General features: G+C 45.7%; 1 protein-coding gene across 1 annotated transcript; it reads right to left on the bottom strand.

The window, feature by feature from the left end:
- Positions 1-4,747: 4,747 nt before the first annotated feature.
- On the bottom strand, positions 4,748-20,029 carry LOC149469364 (uncharacterized). The gene is made up of 5 exons (XM_089669380.1): positions 19,912-20,029; positions 17,292-17,603; positions 15,584-15,642; positions 9,395-9,536; positions 4,748-6,074 (listed from the first exon to the last, which is right to left on the bottom strand). The coding sequence occupies exons 1-5, from the start codon at positions 20,027-20,029 to the stop codon at positions 5,248-5,250; spliced, it is 1,458 nt and encodes a 485-aa protein (XP_089525506.1). The 3' UTR covers positions 4,748-5,247.
- Between the last annotated feature and the right edge of the window lie 225 nt (positions 20,030-20,254).

The following is a 20,254-nucleotide window of genomic DNA, read 5'->3' as shown; positions in this document are numbered from 1 at the left end:
GATTACAATCTTGTTAAAAATATAATTACAATAAAAAGTTTATTGAATGAAATAACAAAATTGTGTTGTGAGTTACAAACGTCTTCATCATAAATTGTTCATAGATGACACATTGAGAGCCTTCCCAGGTCATCAGCATAGAGTGCAGTGGTCAGGAGTATGTCCTATACAGCCCTGTGTATAGAGTGCAGTGGTCAGGAGTATGTCATATACAGCCCTGTGTATAGAGTGCAGTGGTCAGGAGTATGTCCTATACAGCCCTGTGTATAGAGTGCAGTGGTCAGGAATATGTCCTATACAGCCCTGTGTATAGAGTGCAGTGGTCAGGAATATGTCCTATACAGCCCTGTGTATAGAGTGCAGTGGTCAGGAGTATGTCATATACAGCCCTGTGTATAGAGTGCAGTGGTCAGGAGTATATCATATACAGCCCTGTGTATAGAGTGCAGTGGTCAGGAGTATATCATATACAGCCCTGTGTATAGAGTGCAGTGGTCAGGAGTATATCATATACAGCCCTGTGTATAGAGTGCAGTGGTCAGGAGTATATCATATACAGCCCTGTGTATATAGTGCAGTGGTCAGGAGTATGTCATATACAGCCCTGTGTACAGAGTGCAGTGGTCAGGAGTATGTCATATACAGCCCTGTGTATAGAGTGCAGTGGTCAGGACTATGTCATATACAGCCCTGTGTATAGGGTGCAGTGGTCAGGAGTATGTCATATACAGCCCTGTGTATAGAGTGCAGTGGTCAGGAATATGTCATATACAGCCCTGTGTATAGAGTGCAGTGGTCAGGAGTATGTCATATACAGCCCTGTGTATAGAGTGCACTGATCAGGAGTATGTCATATACAGCCCTGTGTATAGAGTGCAGTGGTTAGGAGTATGTCATATACAGCCATGTGTATAGAGTGCATTGGTCAGGAGTATGTCATATACAGCCCTGTGTATAGAATGCAGTGGTCAGGAACATGTCATATACAGCCCTGTGTATAGAATGCAGTGGTCAGGAACATGTCATATACAGCCCTGTGTATAGAGTGCACTGGTCAGGAGTATGTCATATACATCCCTGTGTATAGGGTGCAGTGGTCAGGAGTATTTCCTATACAGCCCTGTGTATAGAGTGCAGTGGTCAGGAAAATGTCATATACAGCCCTGTGTATAGAGTGCAGTGGTCAGGAGTATGTCCTATACAGCCCTGTGTATAGAGTGCAGTGGTCAGGAATATGTCATATACAACCCTGTGTATAGAGTGCAGTGGTCAGGAGTATGTCATATACAGCCCTGTGTATAGAGTGCAGTGGTCAGGAGTATGTCATATACATCCCTGTGTATAGGGTGCAGTGGTCAGGAGTATGTCATATACATCCCTGTGTATAGGGTGCAGTGGTCAGGAGTATGTCCTATACAGCCCTGTGTATAGAGTGCAGTGGTCAGGAGTATGTCCTATACAGCCCTGTGTACAGAGTGCAGTGGTCAGGAATATGTCAGATACAGCCCTGTGTATAGAGTGCAGTGGTCAGGAATACGTCAGATACAGCCCTGTGTATAGAGTGCAGGGTTAAAGAGTATATCTTAGGCCCGTGCACAGAGTGCAGTGGTCAGGAGTATATCATATACAGCCCTGAGTACAGAGTGCAGTGGTCAGGAGTATATCATATACCAAGGCGTTCCTCTCTGCCTGGCAGTCAAGGAACTGCAAGTATGCCCCAGGATCTGTCTCCATGATGCATTTCAGGGCTTCCTGCATCTGAGGAGAGTCTCTACTGGTTGCAGGCACTCCGGTGCTGGCCCACTCAGGTGGTGGTGTGAAGATAACATTTGATGATACTCCAGTGTCAGTCTCTGTATGCCCATCCTGCGAGGCCATCTCTGAGCCCCTGGGATCTGGGGTAGCAGGAACCCCTTCATGGTCAAGTTCCCCCGAGTTCTGGTCTGCTCGGCTATCATGCTCCTGTAGGTCCCGAATCAAATCTTCACGAGTTTTGCGACCAATGTCCATTCCTCGTGAGGTACATTCCGCACTCAAATCACTTTTGCTAATTTTCCTGTATTCTGCGTCACCAGGCATGATTGCAAGCAAAGATAGAATAGGAAGCAGAAAAACGAAGGAGCTGTTGCTATATGTCTTTCTCTCTCTATATATAAAACATATGCACCGCTTGTCTCTAAGGACTGTTTCCACAAAGGTTACAATCCTTCAGTGCAGAGCTAATTCCTAACACTTCACCAAAGCTCTTAATGCAACTATCCCACATACGCTGCCAGCTAATATGTGATGGGCGCGGCGTCAGACCCCTGACCTTCTCACCAAACTCATGACCAAAGGACTAGCCAATCTAAAACCGCGCTGTCACGTGCGTAACAATGCCACACCCTGCACAAAGGTTTTCCAGCTAACAGACCACAATTGATGTACCAGCAGCCTGAAAGCGATTGTTACTGGGTCAGGTTTATTACACAATTAACCCTTCACACTGCCACCACCTCCTTTTTGTACAGAGAAAGAGAAAATTCATCAATATCAGCAATACACTAGGATGGTTGAATAATCATCTATACACCACTGTCACCACAGGCAGGTTATACAGAGGGTTAAACACACACAGTAGCGCTCTTCAGAGGCAGGAATACATAGTTTGCATTAAAGAGCTTTAGAAACAGTTCAACATTTTCAGAAAGTAAGATTTATTACTAAAAGGTCAAAAGGGTGCAATAAAAATATTTACAGAAAAAGATGTAGCCAATATATATATAAATATACAGAGAACAATAACACAGCAAAGAGATAACGGAAAGGAGTTTAAAGGGATAAAGTACTTGCCAAAAGCCTTGGGTTAAGCAACTTCAAGTTTTCTGAGCAAAAGGGCGTTTTTCCCAAAGTTTGTTCTGATGTTAAAGGGAGAATCTTCAACTCTCACCCACCTCAACTCAGCCTAGCTTATCTTTTTCTAGCAACTCCACAGGGTGTCTGACTAAATCAACATCATATGATGTCCTCCCATTCTCACCACGCATGTTTGTCTCTGGGAGCATGCAGCACGGCGATCGGCGGTGCGCTGTGTCCCTTGGAAAGAGCCGAAGATGTCGGCTTGGTCATGTGATCAGCTGTGTTCAATCACAGATGATCACATGTAAACAGGGAAATGCTGGTTATCGGCATTTCTCTCCTCACAAGCTGTCACGCTGACAGAGGAGAGGAGAGCCAGTAATCGTCATTCTGCAGAGGGGACATGTACACTGATCATCAGGGCACTGATGATCAGTATGGCCCCAGAAGTGCCACCTGTCAGTGTCCATCAGTGCCAGCTGTCAGTGCTGAACAGTGCCACATGCCAGTGCCACATCAATGCCACATATTTGCCTACCAGTGCACATCAATGCCACATATCAGTGCCCATTTGGCTGCCTTTCAGTGTCACCCAAAAGTGCCAGTTAGTGCCACCTATCAATGCCAATCAGTGCCGCCTATCAGTGCCAGTCATTGCCTATCAGTGCCATATATGAGTGCTGCCTTTCAGTGCCCATCAGTGCCACCTAGCAGTACCTCCTCATCAGTGCCCATCAGTGCAGCCTCATTAGCACACATCAGTGAAGGAGAAAAATCACTTACTTACAAAATTTTATAACAAAAACTAAGAAAACAATTTTTTTGTTCAAAATGTTCAGTGGTTTTGGTTTGCTTAAGAAAAAATAAAAAAACCCAGAGGTGATTAAATACCACCAAAATAAAGCTCTATCAGAAAAAAATGATAAAAAATTCATATGGGTACAGTGTTGCATGACCGCTCAATTGTCATTCAAAGTGTGATAGCAATGAAAGCTGGAAATTGACCTGGACAGGAAGGGGGTAGAAGTGCCCTGTAGGCTGATTCTGGCTTCTAGTCAATGGTTTATCCGGATGTATACAGTATATATATGACAAGGTAGACTACTTCATGTAACATTACATCTTCATCTCAGATTGTAAGCGGATTGGATTGGCCTGTGTATGGGATTCCAGATCAAGTCATGGCAAGGTACACGTTGAGCGTTGAATATCTGGGTGTAGAGAGATCACGGGGGGGATTTGTATATCTGTTGTCACATGTTGCTGAGTTACTGATTTCTTACACGACATTTCCAGACAGTTGGATGTAATTCATTAATATTTGGAAGTAATTGCTGGCTTGTATTTCTCCCCATTATTGTGGATTAGATCATTGTACTGTTATCTTGTATTGTTTATTATTTATCATCACCTATTAGATTTCATCCCCATTTTGTACTGATTTATATTATTAATAAATATATATTTTTGCACATTATTGCGTTTTATCTTCCAATTATCACAAATACAGAACTGGGATGTCGGTTACTTTGTGAGAATTAGTAGGGAATCTCCTTCATTCCAGATCCCGCCTGTTTCCATGAATTGTATACGGATTATTTCCTCACAGATAAAGTTCTGACAATTTGTACCGTTCTGGTGTTTTTGGTCCTCAGAAATGAGATCTGCCGTCATCAGACATGATGGATTTTCAGACATCTATCCCATAGTTTGTAGACTCTATAACTCTCCTACACACTGAATCATAGACACTGATTGGGGTTATTGTACCCAAGAAATGGCGCAGAATACACCTTTGTCTACATTTATAAGGAAAGACCATTTATTTGTAAAAACAAGAAACAAGCAAAAATGGTAAAAAGTGGTGTTTAAATACCACCAAAATAAATATCTATTTGTGGGGAAAAAAATGATAAAATTATAATTTGGGTACAATGTTGCATGACTGTGTAATTGTCATTCAATGTGTGAGAGCGCTGATAGTTACCAGTCGGCCTGGGCAGGAAGGGGGGGGAAGTGTCCGGTATACAGGAGGTAGAAATATTTATTTTTAAACAGACCTCCAAGTGTTTGTGAAATCTCCCACCACAAAATGTACTCAGCCAATCACAGGTCAGGACTCAATTTTTATACTTCTCCTGCTATCAATGGCCAACCCGGTCCCACACTTCATCCATGTCTTTGGGGACCTCTGATCTCCTTATGGACTGTTTCTTCCATGATGAAGATCAGCCATGGAGTATATCTGAGGTGTATATCAGGGTGTGCTTCTTCCCCACATGAGAGCTGGGATGTCCAGCAACATTCATCTAGAAGACATTTCCCGCACTCAAGGCACTAATACACCTCCAGGGTTGTGTGGGACCCCTGATGTAAGGGAAGACAAGACTTCCATGAAGAACAATTCTCTCATTCAGGACAGGAAAGTGGCTTTTCCCAATTGTGAGATCTCTGATGTGTGTAAAGATTTGATCTATGTGAAAAACTTTTCCCACACTCAGGACAGGAATAAGGCTTTTCCCCCGTGTGTGATCTCTGATGTGTGTGAAGATTGCATATCTGTGCGAAACATTTTCCACACTCAGAACAGGAATATGGCATCACCCCTGTGTGAGATCTCTGATGTATGGAAAGATGGGACGTCCGTGAAAAACTTTTCCCACACTCAGGACAGGAATACGGCTTCTCCCCCGTGTGTGATCTCTGATGTCTGGAAAGACTGGACTTCACTGAAAAACATTTCCCGCACTCAGGGCAGAAATATGGCTTCTCCCCCGTGTGAGACCTCTGATGTTTGTAAAGATTGGATATCTGTGAAAAACATTTTCCACACTCAGAACAGGAATATGGCATCACCCCCGTGTGAGATCTCTGATGTGTGGAAAGATGGGACTTAAGTGAAAAACATTTCCCACACTCAGGACAGGAATACGGCTTCTCCCCCGTGTGTGATCTCTGATGTCTGGAAAGACTGAACTTCACTGAAAAACATTTCCCACACTCAGGACAGAAGAAGCTCTTCCCTGTTGGAAGGCCGGCCCGGTCCCGCACAGTCTGAGGTTCCTCAGGATACGAGGAATCCGATGGTCCATCTACACTGGGTGGTGCCGGATGGACATTGGAGGGAGCCGGCTTTTCTCCTGGACTATACTGTGTGATGTCCTCATCTTCTACTTTCCAGTCTGGAGACAAAGTGAGACAATCCTCGGAGGTTTTCCTCATCTCCCGGCCATGGACTAAAATACAAAGACAAAGAGGATTACTAGACAGGAGCTGATTGGTTCCCCCCCACCAGGACTCCGCCCACATCAGGCAGCATGGTCTCTGAGGAGCTTACAATTCCACCCTCAAGGGAACTAGGAAATGGCTCCTCTGATCTCCTACCAGGTCATTTCTTTATTCATGGACCTTAGTCAGAGAGTGAGGAAACAACCAGAACTGTCTTTTATAGGAGGGACAGTGATGAGGGGATTATAGGACGAGGGTCCCCACCCCCTCTATCACTCATCGCCATCTTCCCAACACAAGAAGTACTGCACTCCCTTATTTAGTCCATGATTTAGTCATGAAGAACAGCGGGGCTGAGCCCCACCAGAGGTCAGAGAGTGAGGATGGGGGGAGAACAACCAAGATGAAGACTGGACTGATCCTGAAGACCACCATCATTGGGGTATTGACTCCTCCCTCATTATTACTTTCTGTTTAAGGGTCCAAAATTGGAGGATGTTATCACATTATTATCACCATGTAAAAGTCTGTGCGCCAATTAAATAATCTGATAAAAAGAGTGTCTAGCTGGTAGAAAATTGGTGTAAAAGAAGACCTATGTAATGTACAAAGTAGTATATAGAATAGAAACATTAGGACTATAAAATATCAGAATAATCTAATATATAGCATAAAGTATATAGTGCAGGGGTCAGGAGTATGTAATGTACAACATAGAGTATATAGTGCAGGGGTCAGGAGTATGTAATGTACAACAGAGTATATAGTGCAGGGGTCAGGAGTATGTAATGTACAACATAGAGTATATAGTGCAGGGGTCAGGAGGATGTAATGTACAACAGAGTATATAGTGCAGGGGTCAGGAGTATGTAATGTACAACATAGAGTATATAGTGCAGGGGTCAGGAGTATGTAATGTACAACATAGAGTATATAGTGCAGAGGTCAGGAGTATGTAATGTACAACATAGAGTATATAGTGCAGGGGTCAGGAGTATGTAAGGTATAACATAGAGAATATAGTGCAGGGGCCAGGACTCTAACCCCTCTGACACCCCAAAGGCAGGATGGCACCTCCAGAGGTCAGGGGTGCTCACCCCAGGGCCAAGTCCATGGGTAAAATACGGGAACTGAGAAAGGATATTGGGCACCAGTCACTTTTGTCTTTTTAAAGTTTTATTTAGAAGGGTTGGGGGGGTGAGGGTTGGGAGACCCAGATACCATGACAGATCACCGACAGACTCTGCAGACCAATGTCCAGCCTCACAGTGTCAGAACCTTTAAGCCGACCGAATGACTCTGTAAGCACGTTCCCAAATGTCAGTGCGTCCTCCAAGTGAGACCCGGGTCCTTCTGAGAGACCAGCTTTCTTCATGGCTCCCTCCAGCAAGGGGCCTCCCCTGGGTCTCCTCCTTGGCACAGCTTCCTCCAGACCAGACAGGACAGCCTCAGGACCACTTCACACATTAGGCCCCAAAACAGGCTATTGGGCCGAACAGCCAAGCGGCATCCAGCAGCACCTCCCTAGACCTCAGCCCATGGAAAGAGCGCACGGCCTGGCCCAAATATTTATTTCCTCCCCCAGCATGCTCCAGGGGCATAAACCTCCTACTGGATTGGCTGAAAAAATATAAATGTTAACTTAATCCATATTAAACACAAAGAAAACATTTATTATATTCCAGCTTACCGATTCTGAGATGTGATGGCTGCATTAGTTTTCTTCTATATTCATCTGGTGATCTAGCCAGTAAATGTGTTTTATAAAAACTCTACAGCAGAATGTATCAGTTCCAGGGATGAGGCAGACCACTTACCATGAGGCAGACCACTTACCACTGACAGGGGGCTTACAATGATCAGCTTTTATTTATTCATGTGAAACTTTTATCCCAAAAAAAAAAACTGTTTGATGTAACTGATTATGAAGTGTGATCTGGAGTTTGGCTTCAATTAGTTACTGTTTTTATATCTGCTAATACATCTAACACTCCCCTCCCCCCAGACTGACCATGCTGATGTCTCCACAGTGGGGGCGCTCTAATACAGAAGGTGTGTTACTGGCCAGATCACCAGGTGAAAACAGGGAAAAAAGTCAAAGAAAAGGAATGCAGCCGCCACATCCAATGATTGGTAAGCTGCAATATGGGACATTTGTGGTCTAATATCCCTTTAGTTTGGTTGGTGAAATCTCATCCTATGTCCAGTGATAGCAGTGACATCTACTGGCCACAGTGAGACATCACAAGACAACCTAAACTTAGGGAGAAACCAAGTGAAGAACTATACAATCAGCCTGAGCCAAGTACAGCCCAGCCACAAACTAAACCCACATAGTATCTCTATTCAGGACAAGGGGGCCACACTAATAAATAGTGTAAGGATCACAGCAAATTGGTGTTTAGTAAATAGAGATCACTTACAGGGGTTGTAACCCTCAGACATGGAATATGAACAAACATATCCCTGTACAGTGTGTACTTGTCTCAATCCAGAGCAATAAGTGTCATTTCTGTCTGCTGTCTCCTTCCTATACAATCAGCATGAATCACTTATGACAAGTCTTCCTGACACCAAGAGAAAAAGTGTGATAAGGGAGGAACTCCAGCTCACAGCCTATGATTGACAGCCTCAGCTATGTTCCTTTGTGAAGGGGCTGTTTCCCTTCCCTCCAATCATCGCTCAGAGCTCACTTTACTGAGCTCTGCAGAATGTGACCAGCTCTCTGCTCCTTTTTTTCTGACTTCTCAGACAAGCTGTATAAATTCTGGACTTTGAACAGATGTAGAGAAGAGAGGGCTGAAGATAAAAATGTACAACGTATGTAGGAGGATTTGTTTTATCTCTTTGTATCACCTGAGGCCAGTCACTTCTCTGGGTATATGGAAAGTTTATAACCACACCGCTGCCTCCCATCTCCTGAGACTGCACTCAGTGACTTGGGTCTGATACTATACAGACATATCCCTCCACCCGGCACAGCCAGCAGACCACAGAGCAAGGAACCCTGGGAGAAATGATTGGTCAGAGATTTTACTTGACCTGCACATGGGGAAGGAGACCCAAATCACATGTCCCAGGAGCCTAGGTCACATTTTGCTGCCAGCTGAACCCCAGAACCTCCATAAATCCAGTCTAGATACATAAATTGTGTCTGCAGCACAGAGAAGGAAGATTATCCGAGAGAAATCCAGGAATACAGGACGGGGAACACAGCTCAGGAAAGTGACCAGGGGATTACAGGCTGATATCACCCAGTCCCCGCCCTACTCTGGACCAATCAGTGAGCAGTATGGGTGGAGGAATGGATTTAGTGTTCATGACCCACCTGTGCTGATCTCTGTAGGAGTGTCCTCCTCTATAAATGTCCCCGTTATTCCATCCTCCTCCATAGACTGCTGATCATCCCTCACATACGCCTCTTCTTCTTCTGCTTTCACCTCAAATTTTATATACATCAGATCTTCATCCTAAACCAAGAGAATGAGAGAAATGGTCATCTGTAAAATATAAGCTTCATTATTGTGGCTTCACATAAAAAATCCACACATTGGGGTTTATTTACTAAAGCTGGAGAGTCCAAAATCAGACTCCCTTCTGCATAGAAACCAATCAGCTTCTAACCTCAGCTTGTTCAATGAAGCTTTGGCAATGAAACCTGGAAGCTGATTGGTTTCTATGCAGAAGGGAGTCTGATTTTGGACTCTCCAGCTTTAGTAAATAAACCCCAATGTGTCCACAAGTCCATGTTCTAGATGCTCCGTTCCTCTAAAGTGTCTTCTTATCGGTGATGGGAAGGGTGGGGGGTGATGTTTCCTTCTAAATACTCCCACTCCTCCATGGAGAAATAGACAGTGACACCCTGACACCTTATAGGAACCTGACACACACAATGATACAGTCACCATCCAGACACATCCCTTGTCTGTTACTGGAGAATGTCCCAGAATTCCCGGCACCGCTCACCTCTCCTGTCAGCAGCTCCATCATCTTCTTGGTGACTTCTAGAATCTTCTGCATGTTGTGTCTCTCAGGGTTTAGGGAGTCACATGGAGGCACTGTGATGGTCATATGATCACCTGACTTCAGAAGAGGAAATCTCTGTATTGAGGAACCAATAGGAATATCATGTTAGAATCCCAGAATCCTCCTCACCTCTCCGGTCAGGTCTGTGTGATGTCATGTGACCTCCCAGAATCCTCCTCACCTCTCCGGTCAGGTCTGTGTTTTATTAATAGAGATAAGAGTGATGTCATGTGACCTCCCAGAATCCTCCTCACCTCTCCAGTCAGGTCTGTGTTTTATTAATAGAGATGAGTGATGTCATGTGACCTCCCAGAATCCTCCTCACCTCTCCGGTCAGCAGGTAGATGATCTCCAGGGTGAGGTTTAGTATCTTCTCAGTCATGTGACTCCGGTCCTCCTCCATCCTCATTGGTGCCATCATGTGATCTATACAGGTCTCCTTGTAGACGGATAACTTTGGGAAATGAAAGTAAGAATGATTTGGATGGTATTGGTCACACAATAATAGGATGTGGATGTGAGGGGGGAATAGGAGGGTTGCTGGACATTGAAGGACTACTCCCCCCATGGGAAGACATTTAGTCTGGACTGTTTAGGGTTTACTAAATCTTCAAGGTCCCGGGACCCTCTTGACCTGCAGGATCAGAAATCCCCTTTTCTCTGTTGGGTTTGTTTGGTCTCTGAACTGGTTTTGATGAGTTTTAGATCTGCAGACAAGGAATGATAAATATGATCCTTCCTATGACTTGTTTGCTCTGAGGCAGTGCTGTGAGGTCAATGTCGGCTCATCATGAGGTCCAGGAAGGGGAACTTGATGACTATTGGCTGGAGTTGCTGGATAATCAGGACAATTGCCATAACTCTGACTGCAAGGCTCCAATCTCTGGCAGCCTGCTGACTGACAGGAGTGATGTCACTGTCACTCTCTGCAGTAAGAGAAGATATTGGATGGGATAGCAGGGGGATGGTGCTTGTGGAGTAGAGAGCTGTGAGGGAGGAGTCTGTTCTCTTCCCTCCAATGACAGCGCAGTGTGGGTAGGAGGATGGCAGGGGTAGGATCTTGTTTTTTTTTATTGCCAAGTACTGTAGCATCCAGGACATTGTACAGAGTGGTGGTGGGTTCCTGGGGCTCTGAATTCCAGCACCGGGCACTGCCAGAGCCTGTGTCATGGGAAGGTATTGGAGTGTCTCCTGAAGATGTTCAGCACTGACCCCTGACTACCTTTTAGTTGATAATACACCAACAGACCTCCTCTAAGAACAAGTGCCCACCAAGGGGTGAAAGTCTTCCCTTCTTCATTCCACTTGGTATCTTGGAAAATGTTATTTGACCAGTGAGATGGTAAGAAGGTGAAGGTTTCTTTCCTATCCTGGCTGGAGTTTTGTAAGGAGGTCTGGAAAGTAAGTACAGGTGAGGTGGGAGGACAACCAGAGACCAAGAGCCCCCCTCCCTACCTCAGAGTCCCCCTGAGCCCAACAACCTTCTCTTCCCTCAGAGACATGCTACCTGCCAACTCTATCCACCCAAATTTCATCATCTACTCTACCCCCTCAGGGGTCCCAAAGTATCTCATCCTCAGTACCCCCTTGGAGGCCCCTCAACTCCCCTTCATCCCTCACACCCCTCATTTTTTTCCTCCAACACCAATGATGGAATATATTTTTCATGGCAGGCTGGGGAATGTTTTCTTCCTGGTAGAGAAGAAAAATCAGTCCGGGCGCACATCTGATAAAATCACCTTTATTTGGACATATTCAACCCAGACCCTCCACAATGTACAAAAGAGGGAACATAGCACTTCAGTGGTGATTACTCTTCATTCATTTGGAATGTTTCCTTCCTCCTGAGCAGCAATGTAAGGGGCTCTATGCTCCATACTCCTGACCCCGGCACTCCATCATTGTGTTGGCTGCATAGTGTAATGATTGCCCATTGGCTGCCTGTGTAGTGTCATCATTGCCCTTTGTAGGCCATGTATGGTCAGGATGGTCCTTGTCTTGTCTATTTATTGTCAGTGCTGTTTGTTTAGAGGACCATATTACTAGAATTTATCTCCACAATGAGGAGAATGTTCCGGCCCCGGAAGTGGGGGAATGTTCTGCCCCTGAAGGGGTTCATCTGGGTTCCCACACTATATAAGCGTGTATCATCATCTGCTGGAGATAAAAGACGTCACAGTGACTATGGAGGAAGAGGACGGACAAGACTATGGAGGAAGAGGATGGACGTGACTATGGAGGAAGAGGACGGACGTGACTATGGAGGAAGAGGACGGACGTGACTATGGAGGAAGAGGACGGACGTGACTATGGAGGAAGAGGACCGACGTGACTATGGAGGAAGAGAGCGGACGTGACTATGGAGGAAGAGGACGGACGTGACTATGGAGGAAGAGGGCGGACGTGACTATGGAGGAAGAGGACGGACGTGACTATGGAGGAAGAGGACGGACGTGACTATGGAGGAAGAGGGCGGACGTGACCATGGAGGAAGAGGGCGGACGTGACCATGGAGGAAGAGGGCGGACGTGACCATGGAGGAAGAGGACGGACGTGACCATGGAGGAAGAGGACGGACGTGACCATGGAGGAAGAGGGCGGACGTGACCATGGAGGAAGAGGACGGACGTGACCATGGAGGAAGAGGGCGGACGTGACCATGGAGGAAGAGGGCGGACGTGACCATGGAGGAAGAGGACGGACGTGACTATGGAGGAAGAGGGCGGACGTGACTATGGAGGAAGAGGGCGGACGTGACTATGGAGGAAGAGGACGGACGTGACTATGGAGGAAGAGGACGGACGTGACTATGGAGGAAGAGGGCGGACGTGACTATGGAGGAAGAGGACGGACATGAATATGGAGGAAGAGGACGGACATGAATATGGAGGAAGAGGACGGACGTGACTATCGAGGAAGAGGGCGGACGTGACTATGGAGGAAAAGGACAGACATGATATGGAGAAAGAGGACGGACATGACAGGGGTTACTGGGTGTAAACAGGAAATAACATCTTATTACCTCCTCTGCTGCCACTTCCACCAATGTCTCCTCTTCTTTGTGCCACAAGGAACTACTTGTCTTTGTTCAGATCACTTCCTGTCTGTACATGACATCACTTCCTGTCTGTATTCCATAGAGACTTCCTGTCTGGGTTTACGTGAGCTCACCACCTTGTGGAGTTCAGAGGAACTGCAGCCCCCCAAAATGTCTCATAATAACAATTCCTGTATATCTACCTTACAGGTCTACCACAGAGGATCTCCAATTATTTTAAAAAGTAAGAAAAAATAAACCTAGATCATTTGCAGCCAACTGTTTAACAAAGATATTTTATTACATAAAAAAAGTCTTAAAGACACGGAATACAAGTTAGAAAAAAGGTAAACCCAATGAAACTGATACCTCTGAAATGTATCTTTTTGTTAAAGAAAATGCAAAAATACATCCTAAAGCATAAAAATAAATATCAATCGACTCATAATGAAGATGTTAGACATAAATGACAAGGATGTAATGGTCACAGAGGAATGGTGGAGGAGATCTCTCAAAGTAAGAACACTTCCTTGAATGGTTCTATAAATAAAGAATGAATCCTGGAGGGAATAAAGCTGTAAAGCAATAAATAATATATAAACTGGGCCATCCACTTCATCCATAAAGACATTGTGATTGAAGATCTTCTAGATCACATAGAAGGAGGACTCATCCATGATTTCATACATTTGTTTGGAAGGATAGAACAATCCTCAGAAGGGAACATGTAGGATGACAGGAAAGGCTCCTGACTGGTGAGATCCTCCAAACATAATGATGACATCCATGAACTGGAGCGAGCTCGTTGGGGTGATAAAGCCAATCTGGAAACACTGTGTAGACGTTCTCCAAGAACTCAGCACACTCCAGGTGTGGAGAAAGTCTCCAGGTGGGTTTAGCCTGTCATTTATCATAGGTAAAAATGTCCACAAATAGACTTCCACAAGGACCCCGAGACTACATATAGAACCTGTACAGTGTCCCCAGGTCTCCAGGTGGGTTTATCCTGTCATTTATCATAGGTAGAAATGTCCACACATGAACTTCCACAGGGACCCCCGAGACTACATATAGAACTTGTACTGTGTCCCCAGGTCTCCAGGTGGGTTTAGCCTGTCATTTATCATAGGTAGACATGTCCTCACATGGACTTCCACAGGGACCCCCGAGACTACATGTAGAACCTGTACCGTGTCCCCAGGTCTCCAGGTAGATTTAGTCTGTAATTAATAATGCACAAATGTCCATATATATGGATTTCTACAGGGACCACTGATACCATCTGTTCATGGCTTGGATGTCACCCAGATTACTCGAAGCCCATAAAGCAGATGACCATAAAAAGATATAAAAGTCCACTCACTGTCATGGAGCTTCAGATCAAAGGACCTTTGATCCAGGTAAGAACCAAAGTGTATCCATCATGGAGAGATATAGAGTGCACCATCATAGGATCAGATGGGAAAAGACTGACATGTGACTGGTTTGGTTGGTATCCCAAAAGGACAAACAAACTGGAACATGGGAGCCAATAAACACCAGACACTAGTGCCAAAAAAGTGTACTTTACATTAAACATACAAAACACCCCAAAGCCACCCAATATCAACACAAATACAGAGGTACCATTCTCCATATTCTGGATAGTCAAATCCAAAAGTGTAATGGTCCTAGCATGGTAGGTATACGTGGATTTCAAATTGAACTAATTTTATCCCAATAAATCTACAAACCTCTCATCTTCCTGAGGTTCACCATGCCAGAGAATGAGGACATCATCGATGTACCTGAACCAACCGGCGATGTTGCTCAGGTACCCTGACAAGGCCTCATCCCTAAGCACTGACTTCTCCCATTCTTCAACATAAAGATTAGCGTAGGCCGGTGCAAATATTTTTCCCCATTGTAGTGCCTTGTGCTTGGCAATAACATTTATATCCAACAGGAATGTATTATTTTCCAACAAAAACTTGAGTAATCCGAGAACAAAATGTCTATGTGCAAAATGATTCTAGGTCTGCTGTTGAGTGATTTTCTATAACCTTTAAATCCTTCTTAGGAGGGATAGAGGAATATGTCACGGTCCCCCCTTGCTCTCCCTCATCTTCCTCCCCCGTCCTGTCACGTCTTCCCCCTCGAGTCCTTTCATCCTCCCCCCTCCCTTCCCCTTACAGGTTCCCACATCCCGCACAAGCCTACATCAAAGGCTGTGCAGGAGGTCAGGAACTGTTCCCTGTGGTGTGGTTAGCACCTCTCCCCAGGTATGCCAGGGAGGAGTCTGACACCCCGCTGTGCCTGCACATGGATTCTTCATGTGCGGGCCACCGGGGTGTCTCTGTGCACCCCCCTTCCTTGTCCTGGTTGCGCAGTGTGGCCCTGAGGCTTCCTGTGCTCTGTGCCTGCCAGAGACAAAGGCCGCGCTCCCTGGGCGCAGCCAGAGTGAGTGGAGCTCACCTCATTGCCCCGGCAACCTGACACAGGGCTGGCCTTTACCAGGTCAAACAGGAAGCATCCTGCTCTGGGATAAGAGGACAGGAGCAGGACCCAGGTGTTTGTTGGTCCCCTGCTCAGAGAGAGAACAGCTGTGTGTGGTCTGAGCCAAGGCCAGACCCCATAGCCCAGACCCCACTGCGTGCTCTGCTGATTGCTGTGTCCCTGGGGGTTACCCCTGACTGCTGCCACTGTGTGCCTAGAAATTACCCCTGCCTGCTGCCGCTGTGTGCCTGAGCAGTTACCCGTCTGCTTCTGCTGTGTGCCTGAGGAGTTACCCCTGCCTGCTGCCGCTGTGTGCCTGAGGAGTTACCTGTCTGCTTCCGCTGTGTGCCTGAGGAGTTTCTCCTGCCTGCTGCTGCTGTGTTCCTGAGAATTTTCCCCTGCCTGCTGACCGCTGTGTCTCTGGGGAGTTACTCCTGCCTGCTCTGCTGATCGCTGTGTGCCCAGGAAGTTACCCCTGCCTGCTGACCGCTGTGCCTGAGAAGTTACCCCTGCCTGCTGACCGCTGTGCCTCAGAAGTTACCCCTGCCTGCTGACGCTGTGTGCCTGAGAAGTTACCCCTGCCTGCTGACGCTGTGTGCCTGAGAAGTTACCCCTGTCTGCTGCTGCTGTGTCTCTGGGAAGTTACCCTTGCCTGCTGCCGCTGTGTGCCTGAGGAGTTACCCCTGCCTGCTGCCACTGTGCCTGAAAAGTTACCCTTGCCTACTGACCACTGTGTCTCTCGGAAGTTACCCCTGCCTGCTGCTGCTGTGTGCCTGAGAAGTTACCCCTGCCTTCTGACCGCTGTGACTCTGGGAAGTTACCCCTGCCTAAAACCATGAGTGTTCATATTTCCCCCAGCTGGACTGCCCCATTGAATCTCTATATTGCCCTGTCTGGACTGCCCCATTGAATGCTCATATTTTCCTTGCCTGGACTGCCCCGGTGAATGCTCATATTTTCCTTGCCTGAACTGCCCTGTTGAATCTTCATATTGCCCTTGTCTGGACTGCCCCATTGAATGCCCATATTCTCCCTGCCTGGACTGCCCCATTAAATCTCCCTATTACCCTTGCCTGGACTGCCCCATTGTACACCCACATTCTCCCCTGCCTGGACTACCCCATTGAACACTTGGATTAATACTTGCTCGGACTGCCCTATTGCATGCCTGGATTTTTATAGCTACCTGGACTGCCCCACTGAGTGTTTGGGCCATCGCTACCCAATTCACCCCATTGTGAGCCGGATTATCGCTGTTCTGACTCCTCCCCCTCTTCCCCCCTTTTTTGGGTACCCGGATGCTACCTTATTACCTTGAGTGTCTTTCCCATTTTAATAAAACTTTGTGTGTTTATCATCCTCCGTGTGTGTTCTGTCCTGCCTACGCTTCCATCACAGGATATAATGCCTCTACATCTAATGTAAGATGACATCATCAGGTACTGACACATCATTCACAACTTTTAGGAGGTGCAAAGTGTCTCTCACATAGGAGGGTAAAGCCACCACAAAAGGTTGTAGCAATTCATCAATATACTCATTGACTTTCTTGTGAGGGACCCCCTCCTGAGATAATAATTCTTCCAGGAAGGGGTCAACCACTGATTTATGGACTTTTGGAAGTCTATTAAAATGGTATCTGGATGTAATACCTAAAAGAAGGTTGTGGTCTTTTTATCAATGTTACCCTTCTCAGAAGCTTCCTCAGTCACACCAGAGAGGACCTTCTGACCATTCTCCAGGTTGATGGTTGTTATCTTAGTGTACCTTTCCTTATGTTTTATGGTCTGTTGACACATCAACACATATCTTTGTTGATCCATGATGACCAGGTTTCCCCCCTTGTCAGTAGGCATGATCACAATGTCATGACAGTTCATAAACTGTTCCAAAGCAACACATTCTTCACCCATAGGATCATCATAGGCCATCTTCCCAAAATTCACCGTTTTTACTTCTCTGGTAACTGCAGCCACAAAACACTGAACTCCAGCTACTGCTGACAAGAAGGGAAAGAGAAGATTTAACACGTAAACCCTGATCATCGGATCTCATTTTATGATAACAGATCCATGATCTCTTATCAAAGTTGGGACCGTTTCTCCAACCGCTTAAACACTCTGGGAATCCCCAGCTATATCTAACATTCTGCTTTCTCATTTGTTCAAGTAATGGTTCAATATTCTGCTTCTTATAAAAGTTTCCACTGCTAGGTCAGCAAAGATCTGCAAATTTATATCTCCATATTTTATTGCTGCCCTTCCTTTTATCTCCTTCCAAAGCTCCTCTTTATCCCGGTAATAATGGAATTGTACAATCACATCTCTCAAATTTTCTCTTCTTCCTTCTTGCCATAATCTTCTGATTCTAATATACTTTATCAGTTTTAAGTGGCTCTGTTGCAGGTCTGTCCATTACTATTACAAGCATTTTCCCTGTTGTTTCCATTACATTTTCTCCTTGGGAAGTCTCTGGGAAACCTCGAATCCTTAACCCCCCTGGTGGTATTCCTGAGTGTAACTTGGGGTAAAGTTGCATTGCCAAAAGAGGTAACCCCGAGCTACACTCGGGAATACCATGCGGGTTCTTCACTTACCTTGTCCTGCATTCCCGCCATGTTCCTCCTTCAGTGTCCCCTGTAATGTACTCCGGTGGATGCCGGCATCTGTCATCTGGGTTCCGTCCCCTGCGAGAGTCGGGACGTACGGGGGACGGAACGGCAGGAAATTTGAAAATGACATATTGTGACATTCACTCAATACACTAAAATCACATAGTATAACATTCCTGTATCAAACCATTTCACATACATTTTGTCCCGAGTGCTTTGTCCGGCGCCCTGCCTGCATTTTTACTGTTCTTTTTGCCTGGAAACTGAGAAATGTCCATGGCGTCCAAAAAGCGTCCCTTTAGGTCAGACGCGGTTTTAGACCGGCTAGAGAACAGCGATAGTAAATCAGAACCACTTGCAGAATTGAGTGATAATGATTCGTGGGGGAAATTCCTCATCAGACACTGAAAACGATTTTGCAACTTTGCTCAGTGATGTGCGAACTTGGCGCTATATTTCACATTTCAGTGTTTTTGGTTTGATTATATTATTGAAATAAATTTATTATTATTATATTATTATTTTTTATGCTAATTTATTAAATTATAATTTATGATTTCGTGTTTCAAATTTTAACATATCCGAGATGTTTACTAGACTCTTGTTCAGACAGATTTCAGTGAGTTATTCCTAAAAATTACAGGCCTACAATAAAAAAAACTACATATTTCCATAAAAAAAAAATGTACCGCTTTGAGCACAGAAATATGGACATAATCAGACCACTGGGGAGGTTAAATTGCATCTTCTATCCCTGTTCTCCTGATTTTGCAGTTTATATAGCAGCTTTCTCTGTTCTTTTCTCATTTCCGTCATCTGTCTCTATAAATTTATTATGGCTTGGGCATGTTTATCCAATTCTTCCTCCGTCTCTTCTACCCTCTTCAATACCTGCCCCAAATCTTTGTGCTGTTTCTCCATCTCCTGTTTTATTGACTTTTCTAACCCTTTAAACATTTCTGCAATTTCTGTTTTAGTGGGTAATTGAGAGTTCTTTTTTTGTTCTTCTATGTTCTCCAAATCCGCTGTTTTTCCTATATCTCCTTCCTCTATATCCTGACTAACGTTTGTCATGTCCAGGACAATCTAGAGCCTTCTCCAGTGCTTCCATCTCTGTTCTTCCACTTCTTCCTTGCTGTCTCTCAGGGGTCTGTTTCTCTTGTTGGGGTATATATTTTGTAATTGAGCTTGTCTGGGAGGCCTTTGGCCCTCCTCCTTTTATCCCTTTATTTTTCATACTGTTGACTTTTTTTCCCTTTTCTCCTTTCTCTCCCCTCCTATAGACCTCTGTTAGTATCCATTCCCCTGTTGGGTCCTATTGATTTTAGTTTATCCTCCTTCCCCTTCTTTTTCAGGATCCCCGGGGTTCTGTCCCTTGGGTGCCCCCCCCCCCCTAAGATTTACTTCACAGTTCCAATCAATTATAATAAGTTATTTCATTTAAATTTTCCATTTTCATTTCATCTCAGTCACCATCCTGATCTCTTCTTCCTCCACACCAGATGATTCAGTCTTCAGATGGGTCTTCTCCTGAATGAGTGAGATGTCTGCTTCCCTGGCTGTTGGTACAGCTTCCGGGGGGGGGCTCTCTCAGTGCCCCTATAGGGGACCCAACAGCTCCAGCCTGATGGTATCCAGGAGGGGGGGTGGTAAGGAGAGGGGAGAGAGGTCCGCCACTTCCTGCACTCCTTCACACCGGCCAGCTTCTCCCAACTCCCAGGACTCCTTTGCAGCGAGTCATGTGACCGCTCGGCATCCACGCTGGATCTCTGCTCTCCTCCTCCTCCAGCCTCAGCTGCACTCTCACTCTCCATCGCCGGCCGGCCAGCCCAACCAAGAAGGGTCCGCACTCCTCGCTGTCCTCCACAGGGGACCACTCCCGCTCCCAGGTAGGTCACAGCAGCTGCTCCTAGGGGATTTCCTCCTGTGCTGTAGTGGGACATTGGAGACGCCTGGTGCTGGGAGATCTCACATTGATCTGCCGCTTGGCGCCATGTTCAGGCTCCTCCTCTGCAAACTAGTTTCCTTCATTTATTGAT

The sequence above is a fragment of the Staurois parvus genome, unplaced genomic scaffold, assembly GCF_062004578.1.
Source record: "Staurois parvus isolate SC_StPar_1 unplaced genomic scaffold, SC_StPar_1.0 ptg000073l, whole genome shotgun sequence".
In the NCBI taxonomy this organism is placed as follows: Eukaryota; Metazoa; Chordata; class Amphibia; order Anura; family Ranidae; genus Staurois; species Staurois parvus.
The sequence above is the reverse complement of the archived record's forward strand: the minus strand, read 5'-3'. Positions and strand labels throughout refer to the sequence as shown.

Excerpts from the sequence above, each read along its gene's own strand:
- LOC149469364 (XM_089669380.1), bottom strand. The coding sequence starts at position 20,029 with ATGGAGAGTGAGAGTGCAGCTGAGGCTGGAGGAGGAGGAGAGCAGAGA. Across the intron at positions 9,537-15,583 it reads CAGGTTGCCGGGGCAATGAG|GATGAAGATCTGATGTATAT; the intron begins GTGAGCTCCACT and ends CTCTTGGTTTAG. Across the intron at positions 6,075-9,394 it reads TCCTACAGAGATCAGCACAG|TCCATGGCCGGGAGATGAGG; the intron begins GTGGGTCATGAA and ends TTTGTATTTTAG.